Source organism: Mustelus asterias, chromosome 8 (genome assembly GCF_964213995.1).
Source record: "Mustelus asterias chromosome 8, sMusAst1.hap1.1, whole genome shotgun sequence".
Taxonomy (NCBI): domain Eukaryota; kingdom Metazoa; phylum Chordata; class Chondrichthyes; order Carcharhiniformes; family Triakidae; genus Mustelus; species Mustelus asterias.
The window spans coordinates 39369824-39385513 of record NC_135808.1 but is presented as its reverse complement, the minus strand read 5'-3'; the positions used below and the strand labels follow the sequence as shown (position 1 = coordinate 39385513).

General features: G+C 48.1%; 1 protein-coding gene across 2 annotated transcripts; it reads left to right on the top strand.

The window, feature by feature from the left end:
• Positions 1–5243: 5243 nt before the first annotated feature.
• On the top strand, positions 5244–15067 carry LOC144497067 (uncharacterized). Of its 2 annotated transcripts, none has more exons than XM_078217802.1 (5): positions 5244–5272; positions 8492–9787; positions 10821–11096; positions 12828–12984; positions 13075–15067. In XM_078217802.1, the coding sequence occupies exons 2-5, from the start codon at positions 8921–8923 to the stop codon at positions 13836–13838; spliced, it is 2064 nt and encodes a 687-aa protein (XP_078073928.1). In that variant the 5' UTR covers positions 5244–5272; positions 8492–8920; the 3' UTR covers positions 13839–15067. The 2 variants fall into 2 exon arrangements, with proteins under 2 accessions (XP_078073928.1, XP_078073929.1); XM_078217803.1 differs by having other exon boundaries at positions 5264–5542.
• The last annotated feature ends 623 nt before the right edge of the window (positions 15068–15690 follow it).

The window sequence follows — 15690 nt, the reverse complement described above, 5'->3', positions numbered from 1 at the left end:
CAGTTTCAGTCTACCCGGGGGCTTGCTTTGCCGCTGTAATCGCCGTAGTGTCGGTTCCGATGTAGTTGCAGGTCGCGGTGTCGTTTCAACCGCCGGAACGTTGCTGTCATCTGTAGTCTCGTCCGCTCGTCGAGTGTGTGGTGACGACTCCTGGGGCTCAGGCGAGCTGTATACGGGGGTGAGAGGAGTGAATAGTGGTTCTGATGTGGTAGGGACAAAGTTGGGGGTTGGGGGTGAGGGGTTGGGGGCTATAGTGGTCCCGGAGTCACCTGCGGGTGCTAGGTCACGGATAGATACCGTGTCCTCCCGCCCATCGGAGTACGCCACATAGGCATACTGGGGGTTGGCGTGGAGGAGTTGAACCCTTTTGACCAGGGGGTCAGACTTACGGGTCCTGACATGCTTCTGAAGCAGGACAGGGCCCGGGTATGCCAGCCACGATGGTAGTGAAGTCCCTGAGGAAGACTTCCTGGAGAACACGAACATCCGTTCGTGGGGGGTGGCATTGATTGCCGTGCACAGGAGGGACCTAATGGAGTGTAGTGCCTCCAGTAGGACCTCTTGCCAGCGGGTGACTGGAAGGCCTTTAGATCATAGCGCTAGTAAAACGGTCTTCCAGACTGTGGCGTTCTCTCTCTCCACCTGTCCGTTACCCCGGGGGTTGTAGCTAGTAGTCCTACTTGAGGCTAAGCCTTTGGAGAACAGGTACCGTCGCAGTTCGTCACCCATGAAGGAGGATCCCCAGTCGCTATGGATATAGCTGGGGAAACCAAACAGAGTGAAGAGGCTGCGCAGGGCCCTGATGACTGTGGCCGAGGACATATCTGGGCAGGGAATCGCAAAGGGGAAACGTGAGTACTCGTCAATGACATTGAGGAAATATATGTTGCGATCAGATGAGGAAAGGGGGCCTTTGAAGTCGATGCTTAGGCGTTGAAAGGGGTGGGTGGCTTTTATGAGGTGTGCCTTGTCAGGTCGGTAGAAGTGCGGCTTGCATTCCGCGCAGACCTGGCAATTCCGAGTTAATGGACCTGACATCCTCAACTGGGTAGGGCAGGTCACGGGCTCTAACGAAGTGGAAAAACCTGGTGACCACCAGGTGGCAGAGGTCATTGTGGAGAGCCTGTAACCGGTCCACCTGCGCACTGGCGCATGTTCCACGGGACAGGGCGTCAGGTGGCTCATTGAGCTTCCCGGGCCAATACAAGATATCGTAATTGTAGGTGGAGAGTTTGATCCTCCACCGTAATATCTTGTCGTTCTTGATCTTGCCCCGTTGAACATGAAGGCAACGGATCGTTGGTCCGTGAGTAGGGTGAACCGTTTACCAGCTAAACAGTGGCACCAGTGCCGTACAGCTTCCACCATGGCTTGGGCTTCCTTTTCGACAGAGGAGTGTCGAGTTTCGGGGCCTTGGAGGGTTCGTGAAAAGAAGGCCACGGGTCTGCCCGCCTGGTTAAGGGTGGCGGCTAAGGCGAAGTCAGACGCATCGCTCTCCACCTGGAACGGGATGGATTCGTCTATAGCGTGCATCGTGGCCTTCGCGATGTCAGCTTTGATGCGGTCGAAGGCCAGACGGGCCTCTGCCGTCAAGGGAAAAAGGGTGGATTTTATAAGCGGACAGGCTTTGTCCGCATAGTTGGGGACCCACTGTGCATAGTACGAGAAGAACCCAGGCATCTTCTCACTGCTTTGAGGCGAGTGGGGAGGGGAAGTTCCAGGAGGCAACGCATACGGTCGGGATCGGGGCCGATGACCCCATTCTCCACTACGTACCCGAGGATGGCGAGGTGGTGTGAACTGAACACGCACTTCTCCTTATTGTAGGTCAGGTTAAGGAGACTAGCTGTGTGCAGGAATCTGTGGAGGTTGGCATCGTGGTCCTGCTGGTCATGGCCGCAGATGGTGATGTTATCCAGGTATGGGAAGGTGGCCCGTAGCCCGTTCTGGTCTACCATTCGGTCCATTTCGCGCTGGAAGACTGAGGCCCCGTTCATGATGCCAAAAGGGACCCTAAGGAAGTGGTAAAGGTGACCACCGCCTTGAAGACCGTATACTGGCGGTCCTCCGGGCGGATAGGGAGCTGGTGGTATGCCGACTTCAAGTCAATGGTGGAGAACACCTGATATTGTGCAATCTGATTGACCATGTCAGATATGTGGGGAAGAGGGTACGTGTCCAGCTGCGTATATCGGTTAATGGTCTGACTGTAGTCAATGACCTTTCTGTGTTTCTCCCCGGACTCAACGACTACCACTTGTGCTCTCCAGGGGCTGGTACTGGCCTCGATGATCCCTTCCCTGGGGAGTCGCTGAACTTCAGACCTGATAAAGGCCCTGTCTCCAGCACTATACCGCCCTCTCTTGGTGGCGATGGGCTTGCAGTCAGGAGTGAGATTCGCAAACAAGGAGGGAGGGGCGATTTTAAGGGTCGAGAGACTGCAGGTGCTGCGCGGTGGGCAATTTAGACGCCGCTGATTGCAGACAGAGAGCGGGGGGAAAGGCCCATTATACTGTATAGTGACACTCTTTAGATGGGTCATGAAATCTAGCCCCAGGAGTACAGAAGCGCAGAGGTGTGGCAGCACGAGAAGCCTGAAGTTATCGTATACTGTGCCCCGCACCTTCAGGGTCACCACGCAGCTGCCGAGGACATTTACAGAGTGGGACTGCGATGCCATGGAGATCGTTTGCTTAACGGGCCGCACGGAAAAGGCGTATCGGCGCACCGTATCAGGGTGAATGAAGCTCTCCGTAATCCCACTGTCAAACAAACAATGCTCCCTGTGCCCATTTACCTCAATGTCCATCATGGACTTGGCGAGTCGATGAGGCTCGGTCTGGTCCAGGGTAACCGACGCCACCGTTGAATCCTGCAGATAGGCGTAGGGGGCTGATGAGGTAGGAGATGGCGGCCCCTGCTGGTCACTCGCGGCCAGAGTCGTCCAAGATGGCGGCCCCCACGGGTCGCACACGGCCAGGGTCGTCCAAGATGGCGGCCCCCGCAGGTCACAAGCGGCCGGGGTCGTCCAAGATGGCGGCCCCCGCGGGTCACACGCAGCGCTCGTGCATTTGGAGGTGGACTTACGGCAGACTTTGGCATAGTTCCCCTTCTTCCCACACGCGGAGCAGAACGACTCCCTCGCCAGGCAGCGTTGTCAGGGGTGCTTACCCAGGCCGCAAAAGTAGCATTTCAAGCCTCCAAAGGCTGCTGCAGTGGTCAGGTCACCGGTGAGGCGTGGGGCAGCGTAGGTCTGTGGTCCTCCTGGTAGCGACAGCTGCGGTGTCCACGATGCGCCCACGTGGTCTGGTGAGTAGGCTTTGAGGTATTGGGAGGTCACCTCTAAGGATTCGGCCAGTTCCACCGTTTTCTTTAAGTCCAGTGCACCCTGTTCCAGTAGCCGTTGTCGGATATAAGTAGTTCCGATGCCCGTGACAAAGGCATCCCTGATTAAGTCCTCTGTATATTGGGTGGCAGTCACAGTCTTACAGTTGCAGTTCCGGGCAAGCAGTCGCAACGCGCACAAGAACTGGTCAACTGATTCACCTGGCTGCCGTCTGCGCATCGTGAGGAGGTGTCTCGCGTAGACTTCATTAGGCCGTTCATTATACTGGCCCTTTAAAAGTTCGATAGCGGCCATGTAATTTTCCGCGTCTCGGATCGTAGAATATGCTACGTCGCTTACCCGGCCGTGGAGCACCCGTCGTTTGTCAGCATCTGTACGTGCAGCAGTGGAGGCTTCGATGTAGTCTTCGAAGCATTTCAGCCAGTGATCAAATGTGTTTGACGCTCCAGCGGTTTGAGGGTCCAGATTCAGCCTGTCGGGTTTTAGTAACTGCTCCACTTTAAAAAAAACTTGCTAATAAAATTGGTGCACTATCAAGTCAAGACTAGTTGTGAGCAAGACAAATAGGCTTTTATTAGCAAGAACTTGGAGCCATCCCTGTCGGAGATCTGGTCTGTACTGAAGGCGAGGGGGAGGAGCCACCGCCTTTATACCCGGACCAGGGGGAGGAGTCTTGGGCGGAACCGACAGAGATGTGCCACATATACAGGTAATAATAAATACTAACTAACAGTGGTTAACCACAACAGATAACAGATAACAGTGGTTTACCACAAGCGCTTGCTGCTCCTTCGCTGGAATGGACATCTTAAGGGATTGTCTTCAATCAGTATTGCTGATTAACCATTCTAATTTCATTCACTCATGAAAGTTCTATTATTTAGGCACAGTTCTAACAGTCTGAAGAATAAAAATTGAAGAATAACCCACTCTTGCCCGGAAAGCTCAGTGTTAGATTTAATGAGGTTTCTGAGCTTAATTTCAATTCCACCCATGGTCTCTCCCCTCCCTATCTCTATAAGGTGGAGTGAAAGATGGAAGAGACTGGAAAAAATAGAAAGTGGAGTGGTGACAGGAACTGAATGCAGAGGTAGGAGAGGAGAGGAAAGAAAGATATGAGGAGGAGAGCAAATTACTTAGTTCCTCCGGTACCACTCTCGCCATTGCATGTGCTGATCCCACCACTACACATCATCATTGATTTGGATCGTCCTCTCCTGATCTGCTGTTGAACACATCCAAGGCAACACATCCCAAACTGGTCTTTTCAGTTTGAAAGCCTCCGAGGATGAAGAAGGCTATTCCCACACTAGAAAGCTCTGTCAAACATTTGGAGACACAGTGGCACTGTTGCCTCACAGTGCCAGGGACCTGGGTTCAATTCCAGCCTTGGGTGACTGTCTATGTGGAGTTTGCACGTTCTCCTTGTGTCTGCATGGGTTTCCTCCAGGTGCTCCAGTTTCTTCCCACAGTCCAAAGTTGTGTGGGTAAGGTTGATTGGCCATGCTAAATTGCCCCTTAGTGTCTGGGGGTTTAGCAGGGTTAATGCGTGGGATTATGGGGATAGGGCCTGGGTGGGATTGTTGTTGATACAGGCTCAATGGGCCAAATGGCCTCTTTCTGCACTGTAGCGATTCTATGATCTATGATTTACCAGGGGGAACTGAGACAGCAGCTGCAATAAGTGAGGTTTTATTCAGATGGGACAATGACAAGTTTAAATCCCCACCTGATCTGCTGCTCAAAGTCACCTCCGTTTCACCGGTCAGTTTCCCAAACTTCAGGAAACTCAAGTTACTCCAGAAATATTTGGATTGGCTGTGAGAGACGTCAATCAGAGAGCCCACCCACTCTGCCCATTCCCTCCTCTTCCTCTTTCACAGCTGCTTCACTTCCTGTAGGGACTGAAAACCAAGTGAGGAGATGGTGAGTGAAGGAGCAGAATTTATAATAATTACATTGCATAATATCCACACTAATGTTCAGGCAGTCTGACTATCCTGTGGGGAATCAGGTGTGGAAATGCCCCTTATGCTGTGTGAGACGATCCAGCTGAGAGACCTGTTTACTCGGTGCTTTGTGCTGCTGAGCTGTTTGATTGGAGCTGTGTTGGATATTGAGTGTGTTCATTGGAAGCATTTCCCTTCTGATTTACAGGCTGAGTTTTGTTGATGGGTCATCACTGAATATGAGAAGGTGAGGTGTAATTATCTGGCAGGGACAGAGACACATTTATTCAAACGTCTTATAATGTCTTAGAATCATAGAATCCCGATAGTGCAGAAAGAGGCCATTGGGCACATCTCGCTTGCACCAACAACAATCCCATCCGGACCCTATCCCCACATATTTACTATGCTAATCTCCTTGACACTAATGGACAATTTAGCATGGCCAATGGACCTTACCCACACCTATTTGGTTTGTGGGAGGAAATTGGAGCACCTGAAGGAAACCCATGCAATCTCCACACAGACAGTGGCTGGAATTGAACCAGGGTCCTTGGGCACTATGAGGCAGCAGTGCTAACCACTGCGCCCCCATGCTGCTCTTTAAAGATTGTAGCTAAAGGCCTCGGCCTTTTCCAAAAGCCTGGGCTTGGATTTGATAGTTTTGCCCAGTGCTGGGTCTGAGAGCTGAATTTGGGATGTGCAGTTTGAGTGAGTGCAGTGTATCTAATTTCCCAGGATAAACCAGAACCCTTCAATCAGCTACACTGAAGCAATATTTTCCTTAGCTTCTAGCACTTCCTGCCCAGTGTGTTTTCTTAAATAATTTTGGGAAACAAGGGCAGAAATTTCAAAATCTGCATTGAATTATCATTTCTGCTGAGTGCTTTTACATTGAACACATACTCTCAGCCCATCTTGTCCATGCCAGCCTGAGGACACCCAGGTGCCCTTTCTAATCCTACCTCCCTGCACCTGACCAATAGCCCTGTATGTTAAGGCACTTAACAAATATCTCGATCTGCACCTTAAGAGTTTTGGGTCCCTGCCTCCACTACCAACTCGGGCAGCGAATTCCAGATCCCCCACCACACTCCTTCCTCGTATTCCCTTGACACCTACTGCCACTTATCTTTAATCTATAATGACTTATGTTCATAGTGAATCATCAGCTGTTTTGCACTCTGCCTGACTGTCCTTACCATTGCCCTCATGGTGCCTGGGAAGATTGGCTAGGCAGTGGAAAGAAACAAACTATGTTGTCTGTTCCTGGTCACTGTCCAGTGTCCCTGCTCAAAACAGAGGGTGTATGACAGTCAAGTGAGGAAAAAGAAAGGACTTGTATCCAATACATTGGACATTGGACTGCTGGAAAATTAGGCTGGAGAAGTAGTAATGGGGGACAAAGAAATGGCAGAGGAACTGGGCACTTTGTATCAGTGTTCATGGTGGAAGACACCAGTAACTTCGAGAGAGTCAGGGAGCACAGGTAAATGTAGTGGCCATCACAAAGGAGGAGGTGCTCGGGAAGCTGAAGGTAGATAAATCACCCAGGCCAGATGGACTACACCCCAGCGTTCTGAAGGAGATAACTGAGGAGATTATTGGTGGTGATCTTTCAGGAATCACTGGAGTTAGGGAAAGTCCTAGAGGACTGGAAAAAAGACTAATGTAACATCCTGTTTGAGAAGGGAAGGAGGCAGAAGATGGGAAATTATAGGCCAGTTAGCCTGACCTCGATCTTGGGTGAGGTCTTAGAGTCCATTATTAAGAATGAAATTGCAGAGAACTTGGAAATGCATGGTAAAATAGGGCTGAGTCAGTGCGGCTTCTTTAAAGGGAGGTCATGTCTAACAAATCTGTTAGACTCTTTGAGGAGGTAACGAAGAAGTTAGACAAAGGAGAGCCAGTGAACGTGATTTATTTGGTTTTCCAGAAAGCCTTTAACAAGGTGCCTTACAGGAGGCTGCTAAATGAGCTAAGAGCCAATGGTGTTAGAGGCAAGGTACTGGCATGGATAGAAGATTGATTGACAGACAGAAGGTAGAGGTTGGGGATAAGAGGGTCCTTTTCAGGATGGCAACCAGTGACTAATGGTGTTCCACAGGGGTCAGTGTTGGGACCACAACTTTTCACTTTATACATTAATGATCTGGAAGATGGAACTGAGGGCATGGTTGCTAAATTTGCAGATGATACAAAGATATGTAGAGAGACAGGTAGTGTTGAGGGAGTGGGGAGGCTGCAGAATGACTTGGGCAAGCTAAGATAGTGGGCAAAGAAGTGGCAGATGTAATACAAAAATGTGGGAAAGTGAGAGGTTATGCACTTTGGTCGGAAGAATAGAAGCGCGACTCTTTTTTCTAAATGGGGAAAGGCTTTGGAAATCTGAAGCACAAAGGGACTTGGGAGTATTGGTTCAGGACTCTCAAGGTTAACGTGCAGGTTCAGTTGCAGTTAGGAAGGCAAATTCAATGTTAGCGTTCATTTCTAGAGGGCTAGAATACAAGAGCAGGGATGTACTACTGCGGCTGTATCAGGCTCTGGTCAGACCCCATTTGGAATATTGTGAGCAGTTTTGGTCCCCATACCTAAGGAAGGATGTGCTGGCCTTGGAGGCGGTCCAGAGGAATGATTCCAGGAATTGAAGGTTTGTCATATGAGGAACGGTTGAGGAGTCTGGGTCTATACTCGATGGAGTTTAGAAGGATAAGGGGGGAATCTAATTGAAACTTCGAGAATACTGAGAGGCCTCGATAGGATGAGGATGTTTCCACTCGTGGGAGAGACTAGAACTCGAGGGCACAACATCAAAGTGAAGGGACGATCCTTTAAAACTGAGATGAGGAGGAATTTCTTTAACCAGTGAAAATGTGAAACTCATTGCCACGGAGGGCTGTGGAGGCCAGGTCATTGAGTGTCTTTAACACAGAGATAGATAGGTTCATGATCAGGGGATCAAGAGTTACGGGGAGAAGGCATGAGAATGGGGATGAGAATCATATCAACCATGATTGAATGGTAGAGCAGACTCAATGGGCTGAATGGCCTAATCCTGCTCCTATATCTTATGGTCACACAGGGGAACGGCAGACTGGCACTCACTGTGGAGCAGTCTCTAACTAAGGGGTCAGCACCTTCAGCAAAGGAGGAGAGGAAGTTGAAGGAAGTAATGTTTCTTTTTTCTGTTTTGCAGAGGGATTTCATCGTACTACACCAAAGAATACAGACGGGGTAGACACCGCAAATAGATCCTGACCATCTCCCAAAGACAGCTGCACAACTGTGGGAAGACATCCAGTTCCTTTACAACGTTGCTTATCACAGAGAAGGTTGGGCAGTGAAACTGGAAACGGTTTAGGTCAGGAGAGATTAGACGTATCATCAAGTCTGAAACTGGTTAATGGTCAACCTTCCATCAGAACAAACCTTTTTGAAGGTTTGGCTGTGGGTGATCAGTCAGGGTGAGGCTGGGAAGAAGTGACAGTGGCTCCAAGTGTGGTGAGAGCTTCAGTCATTCATTGAGCCTCATGAAATAGTGTGAGGTGTGTGCAACAGCTCCACAGGTTAATAAGATCTTCCAAGGTGCATTTGTTACAACTACTGTTATCACAAGGGCAGCCACATGGAAAGGAAACGATTCAGGTGTGATGTTTGTGCTGAAGATTTTGTGAATTCTACAATGTTTTTGAGGCACCAGATGATTCACACAGGGGAGAAACCATTCAGGTGTGATGTTTGTGAGAAGTCCTTTTTACAATCATCGACCCTTCAACAACACCAGCAAATTCACACAGGTGAGAAACCCTTCACGTGCAAAACGTGTGACAAATCATTCACATGGTCATCATACCTCCACATACACCAACGTGTTCACACAGGGGAGAAACCCTTCACGTGCAAAATGTGTGACAGATCATTCTCAAGGTCATCACACCTCCGAGAACACCAACGTATTCACACAGGTGAGAAACCCTTCACCTGTGAGGTGTGTGACAAATCATTCACACGGTCATCAAGCCTTAATGAACACAAACATCTTCACACAGGGGAGAAACCCTACAGATGCAAAATGTGTGACAAATCATTCTCAAACTCATCGACCCTCCGTCAACATCGAAGCATTCACACAGGGGAGAAACCCTTCACGTGCGAGGTGTGTGACAAATCATTCTCTCAGTCATCGAGCCTCCGTCATCACCGACGCATTCATACAGGAGAGAAACCCTTCAAATGTGATTTTTGTAAGAAAGCGTTCAACCACTCCTCTCATCTTCTATCACACCAGAGGAGTCACACAGGAGAGAAGCCCTTCATGTGCAAGGTGTGTGACAAATCATTCTCCTGGTCAGTGGCTCTCCGTAAACACCAACGCATTCACACAGGGGAGAAACCATTCACCTGCAAAGTGTGTGACAAATCATTCTCACGGTCATCCCACCTCCACAGACACCAACGTGTTCACACAAGGGAGAAACCCTTCCCATGCAAGGTATGTGACAGATTATTCTCGGACTCATTGGCTTATTGTGTTCACCATGTAGTCACATGCATGGCATGTGACAAATCATTCCCTGAGTCACCTTCCCTTTGTGCACAGAGACACATTCACACAGGAGACAAACCATTCACATGTATAGTATGTAAGAAATTATTCTCCGACTAATCAGCCCTCTGCACACACTGGTGAGAAACCATTCATGTGAGAGGTATGTGATAAATCATTCTCGCGGTGGCACTGTGACAGTGGTTAGCACTGCTGCCTCACAGCACCAGGAATCGGGTTCAATTCCAGCCTCGGATTACGGTCTGTGTGAGTTTGCTCATTCTACCCGTGTCTGCATGAGTTTCCTCCGGGTGCTCCGGTTTCCTCCCACAGTCCAAAAGACATGCTGGTTAGATTAATTGGTCATGCTAAATTGCCCCTCACTATCAGGAGTAGCAGGGTAAATATGTCGGGTTATAGGGATAGGGCCTGAGTTGGATTGTTGGTGCAAACTCAATGGGCTGAATGGCCCCCTTCTACACTGTACGGATTCTATAATTTCTCTGAGCTCCACAGACACCAGCACATTCACATTGCAGCTCACCTTACACTGAGAGTTGTCTGTATTGTTTACCCTCCAGTGCTCACACAGCGGAGCTGTCCTTCCATAGCACTGTCTGTCTCAGCAGTGTCTGTCTCCAACCTCTCCCATCATCGGTTCAATCATTTCAAGTAGGTCAATTTATCCTTTGGCCAGATTGCCAAACATCACCAGAAGAAAGCATCGATATGTACTTATGCACAAGTTTCCCTGTTATGGACAAGAGGACAATATCTGATATTAAATATATGTGTTATTTTTGAAACTTTAGTTTGTCGTTTTTTAGTTGAAAATACAGTAAGACCTCAAGATTTATTTTTACTAATTTCAGGATGTTTTGTAAAATGCAGTTGTCTTGGAGATAGCTGTGACTTTATCATAAGACAAGACAGCACAGCAAAATCTGGACCATGATTTATTTATCATTTTTTCCTTTAGGTAAAGCAACCCTTTCCATGCAAGGTGTGTGACCAATCATTCTCAAAGTCATCAATTCTCCGTAGACATCAACGCATTCACACAGGAGAGAAACCCTTTAGGTGTGAGGTGTGTGACAAATCATTCTCGCAGTTATCGAACCTCCACAGACACCGACGCACTCACACAGGGGAGAAACCTTTTGTGCACAAGGTGTGTGACAAATCATTCTCTAAGTCATCAACACTCCATCAGCGTCAACCTGCTCACGCAGGGGAGAAGCCGTTACCATGCAAGGTACGTGACTAATTATTTCGGACTTATTGGCTTCCACTGAAACCAATATATTCACATGTATGATATGTGACAAATCATTCCTTCAGTCACCTTCTGTCTGCACATAGCAATACATTCACACAGGAGACAAAACATTCACATGCAAGGTCTGTGACAAATCATTCTCACAGTCATCAGATCTCCACAGACACCAGCACATTCACACTGCGGCTCATCTGTTTCTCTTACTTTAGGAGTTGTCTGTATTGTTTACCCTCCAGTGCTCACACAGGGGAGCTGTCCTTCCAAAGCAATGTCTGTCTCAGCAGTGTCTGTCTCCAACCTCTCCCACCTTCAGTCCAAGGGGTTTAAGAAGGTCTAATTAAACATCAAACGAAGATATCAACGTGTATAGAAGCTGTTGCTTATGCACGAGTTTCCGTATGATGGAAAAGAGGCCAATATCTGAATATTAAGCGTATATATGCACATAATGGGTGCAATTTTTCTGCCCTGCTGCACTCGCTAATTGAGTAGGGTAGCGGAGCTGGAAATATGAGCAAGAGGTGAAAAATCGGGCTCGCATCCAATTTCCTGCCACTCCTGATATTGCTGGTTCCGTTCTGCTGGCATAATCTGCCTCACACCCAGGAAGGGCACAAGGCTGATTTAAATACTTGCCAGCTAGTTTTAAGGTTATTAGTGAACCTGGGACATGATAATCTGGGCTCATTTAGCTTTCCGACTTCATCAGTTGAGGTCGTCGCCAGCGAGGATCACAGATGGTCCCCGCCAATGGGGACCAGATTGAAGGCCTCACTGGTTGGACAGGCGGCCATTGAAGCCCTCCGGGTGGTTGGGAGGGCAGGGGCGGACAGTGCTCCTTGGGCAGTGCCAGCTTGGCACTGCTAGCCTGGCACCCTGGCAGTGACAGCCTGCAATCCTGGCACTGCTCACCGGGCACCGGTCAGTGCCAAGAGGATGGGCCTGATGGGGTTGGGTCTGACAGGACAGAGCCAGACTGGGAGATGCAGGGGGAAGGGAGGTTGGTAGGAGGGGAGGGAAGGGGGAACTCTGCAGCTGGGGCATAGGGGTTGGCTGGTGGGATCACCACTCGTAGATTGGGGCTGGTGATTGGAGGGCCAGCAATCGGTGGGGAGTCGGAGGGGGGGAGAGTTGACAGCTCTCCCGGTATACTGAGAGATCAGGGCGCAAAGACTTCCTGGCATGAAAAGGGTCTGCCTGCTCCCCTTACAGGAGATTATTAATCCCTGGGGGATTAGCAGGGTAAATACGTGGGGTTACAGGCCTGGGTGGGATTGTTGTCAGTGCAGGCTCAATGGGCTGAACGACCTCCTTCTGCATTGTAGGAATTCTGTGGGATTCTACTGGTGGAAATCAGATTACATCTCCGTATTGCACAGAATGATATAAATTAATAAAACTCAGTTCTCGCTCATTTAACACCTTGAATTCTTCTGAAAAAGTTCCGCCTGTTTTTTTAAACATTAGATCGTAGTTTTTGAGTTGATAAGTACAGAAAGATCACAAGATTTCTTTTACTAATTTTATGAGATGTTGCAAAATGCAATTGCCTTGGAGCTGGCTCTGACTTTGTCATAAGTTGATCTCTAATCAGAAGTCCCCCTGGGTGCAGGCTGAAAGCTGTCTCCAGCACTCGGAAAATGTTTCACAAGACAGCACATAAAGTCTGGACAATAATTTATTTTTCATTTTCATTTCCTCCTTTAGGTAAAGCTGGTCCATAATACCCAGGAACGCTCGTTGACTGGAGGGCGCATTCCATACATCAAAGAGCTGACGGAACAGGAGGAGGACGTGAGGAAGCTGTTTGACCTCTCCAACCCCATGATAACCAATGGCGGATCAAATATGGGGATGAGCAAAGGTGATGTCAGCAGCTGAGTGTTTAAACCATCAGGAGGAGAGTTAATTTTTGTGACAAAAGGTAATAATTGTGATTTTCTTCCTCTGACAGATACACAGCTGTCCATGGACACATCAGATGGTGATGGAGGAGAGTTGACAGCAGCGACTGAGATTCCTGAAAAGACTGATGAGGAAGGGACTGAAGTGAATACCTCACAGCAGTGTGGCATGGCAGCTGCAGTGGAGGAGGGAGAGGAGTGTCAGGAGGGTAAGATGCCTGATTTGGAGGGTAGTGTTGATGAGTTCAAGTTCAATATTGTGGCTTGTGTGAAGGAGGAGGGCTGTGATGCTCTGGCTGCTGTGGTGGAGGGAGGGAGGTCAGAACCTTCCAGAGGTGAGGAACCTGTGGCTTTGGGAGGAGAATCTCTGCCATCTCCACTAGCACACGGACAACATCAGGCCCATGCTGCTGGTGAAGAAAATGAAGATGATCTGAAACCTCTTGCACGCTTACATCAGGAACAGGGTCAAAGTACGGAGAGTTATCAGGCCACTTATAACTTGCTTCAGCAAACTCTGACTGAATTTAAGACGCATGTTTGCAAGGATCTGCAAAGAAACAATGAGAGTCTTCAGCATCATCTACACAGAAACAATGAGATTCTTCAGCATCATCTACAAAGAAACAATGAGATTCTTCAACAGCAGAATGAGTTTCTTTGTCAACTTCTGCAAAGAAGCAATGAAACTTTGAATGAAATGAGGCAGATTCTGTCTCCGATTGTAGCGCCTGCACCTTCTGGCCAGCAGCAGCCCAGAGCAGAGACATATGTTGCTGGACGTGCCTCTGATACAGGCGAGGTCATGTCATGAAGAAGGGGGAAACACAGAAGGAATTAGGGTCCCTCCTTCAAATACTGCCTCCACTAACCCATTATCCCTCACTCCACCCCCCACCCTACCTGAGAGATTTTTTTGTCTGCATTTTTGCAATGACAGAAAACCTCTCCATCGTTAGGACAATGGTGGAATAAGCCTAAGTCCCTGAGCCCTGCCCCTCCCTCCCCCTATCATGGAGTTTGCATGTTTCAGAAATTCACAGAACTCAGCAGTTGCCTGCACTCGTGGTTTTCGGTGAAAGGTGTCTGAAACCCAACATGTGCAGATTAGTCCCAGTAGGAGCAGGTCCGAACTCCGTGGATTAGTTTGGATAGATAGGGTACTCCTTTGTAGAGTATATCATCCCCAGACACCTTTGTGGGAAATTAGCTGCCCTTTGAGGTTACTGAAAATAGAAATGAATGCGCATGAAAAGTGCATAAACTCATTGGTACCATGCACTGAGGAACTGGGACACTAGAAGTGGGGCTATGAATTTCAAAGCTTTTTTTAAACGCAGGATTATAAAATTATGTTTTCTTTAAGCAATGAAATTGTCCAAATTGGGTTTTTTTGTTTAAAAAATAAAGTCTGCAACAGGCACTTGGAACTTCATTTTATTTAACCTCAGTATGGGGCCTGACGTCTGCACATTGTGGTTAGCGGATAAGCTGGTATGGATGATATAAGGGCAATGGGTGAGGGCATAGACTGGTTTGAATTAGCACAAATTTGACATAGAGACTATAAAAGGCCATGTGGACTGGATAGGGACAGAGACTGGCATGAAGGGTAAGAACTCGTAAGGGAGGAGGTGGGCTATTACCTGACCTGCTGAGTATTTCCACCATTGTTTGATTTGATTCTAGTTTTTAAAGCACAGAAACAGACGATTTGACCCATTTGCTTTCTATTTTGCTTAAGATTCACGAGTTTTCTTCCTACCTATTTTTTTCTCACACTATCTCTTGCCAATTCAAGATGATCACTAATACCTTTCTGCACACACGTATGGGTCTGTGATTGCACAGAAATCCAATTATGTCACTCCGCCTCGTCCAGCCTGCCAGTACCCATGTCAATGATATCACTGTGCACATACAGCACCTGCCTGATTCTGTGTTGTAAATACTCTGTAATGTTTATTTAGTACCATTAGTTTCTGGCAGTGTTTTTCTGCTTCTGTCTAAAATCTTACATGTTAATAAATATATTCATTGCAGTTTGTTTATAATAACATTTACTTCTTTTAAAATGAGACAGGGGAAAATGAGAGGCAGCTCATGTACATGGTCTCTGGTGCATTGGAAAGTTATTGATGATATGGTCCATCCTATGAAGCACCAATTAAAGAGGTCTTGTAGTGCAGTGGGTAGCGTCCCTGCCTCTGAACCAGAAGCTCTGGGTTTGAGTCCACCCCGCTTAATGGCCAAGGAAGGTGAATTCATATCGTGGCGAATAGGTTGAGTATTGATCTGGAAAATTCTTCCAACACACCAACAGCTGGCAGTAAAAGCGGGAGAGACTCTTGGTCAGCCATGCTTAGTGTGGAATGTCACCCCTCAAGCATAAGCCTCTGGTGACCGAATAGTCACCTATTCCAGAAAAATACCTCACTTTGGGAACACGTGAAAGTCTGCCTTCTGTACCACTAGGTGCAGGAAGAGAAATAGCTAAGCACTTATAGAGCTGGCAAGTTCTATTTCACAGGAGACATCCTCTGCTTCTGGAAACTGCCCTTTTGCTGATTGCTGTCAAATCAAAATGTCAAAAGGAAAATGTGAATTACAACATCTGGGGTCGATTTGATTATAAACAATCTGAAGGAAGAAGTGAAAATTTTATA

Bases quoted from the DNA above. Each gene is read 5' to 3' on its own strand.
- LOC144497067 (XM_078217802.1), top strand. From the start codon at position 8,921: ATGGAAAGGAAACGATTCAGGTGTGATGTTTGTGCTGAAGATTTTGTG. The intron at 9,788-10,820 runs GTATGTGACAGA...TTTTTCCTTTAG, and splicing joins AGAAACCCTTCCCATGCAAG to GTAAAGCAACCCTTTCCATG. The intron at 12,985-13,074 runs GTGATGTCAGCA...TTCCTCTGACAG, and splicing joins AAATATGGGGATGAGCAAAG to ATACACAGCTGTCCATGGAC.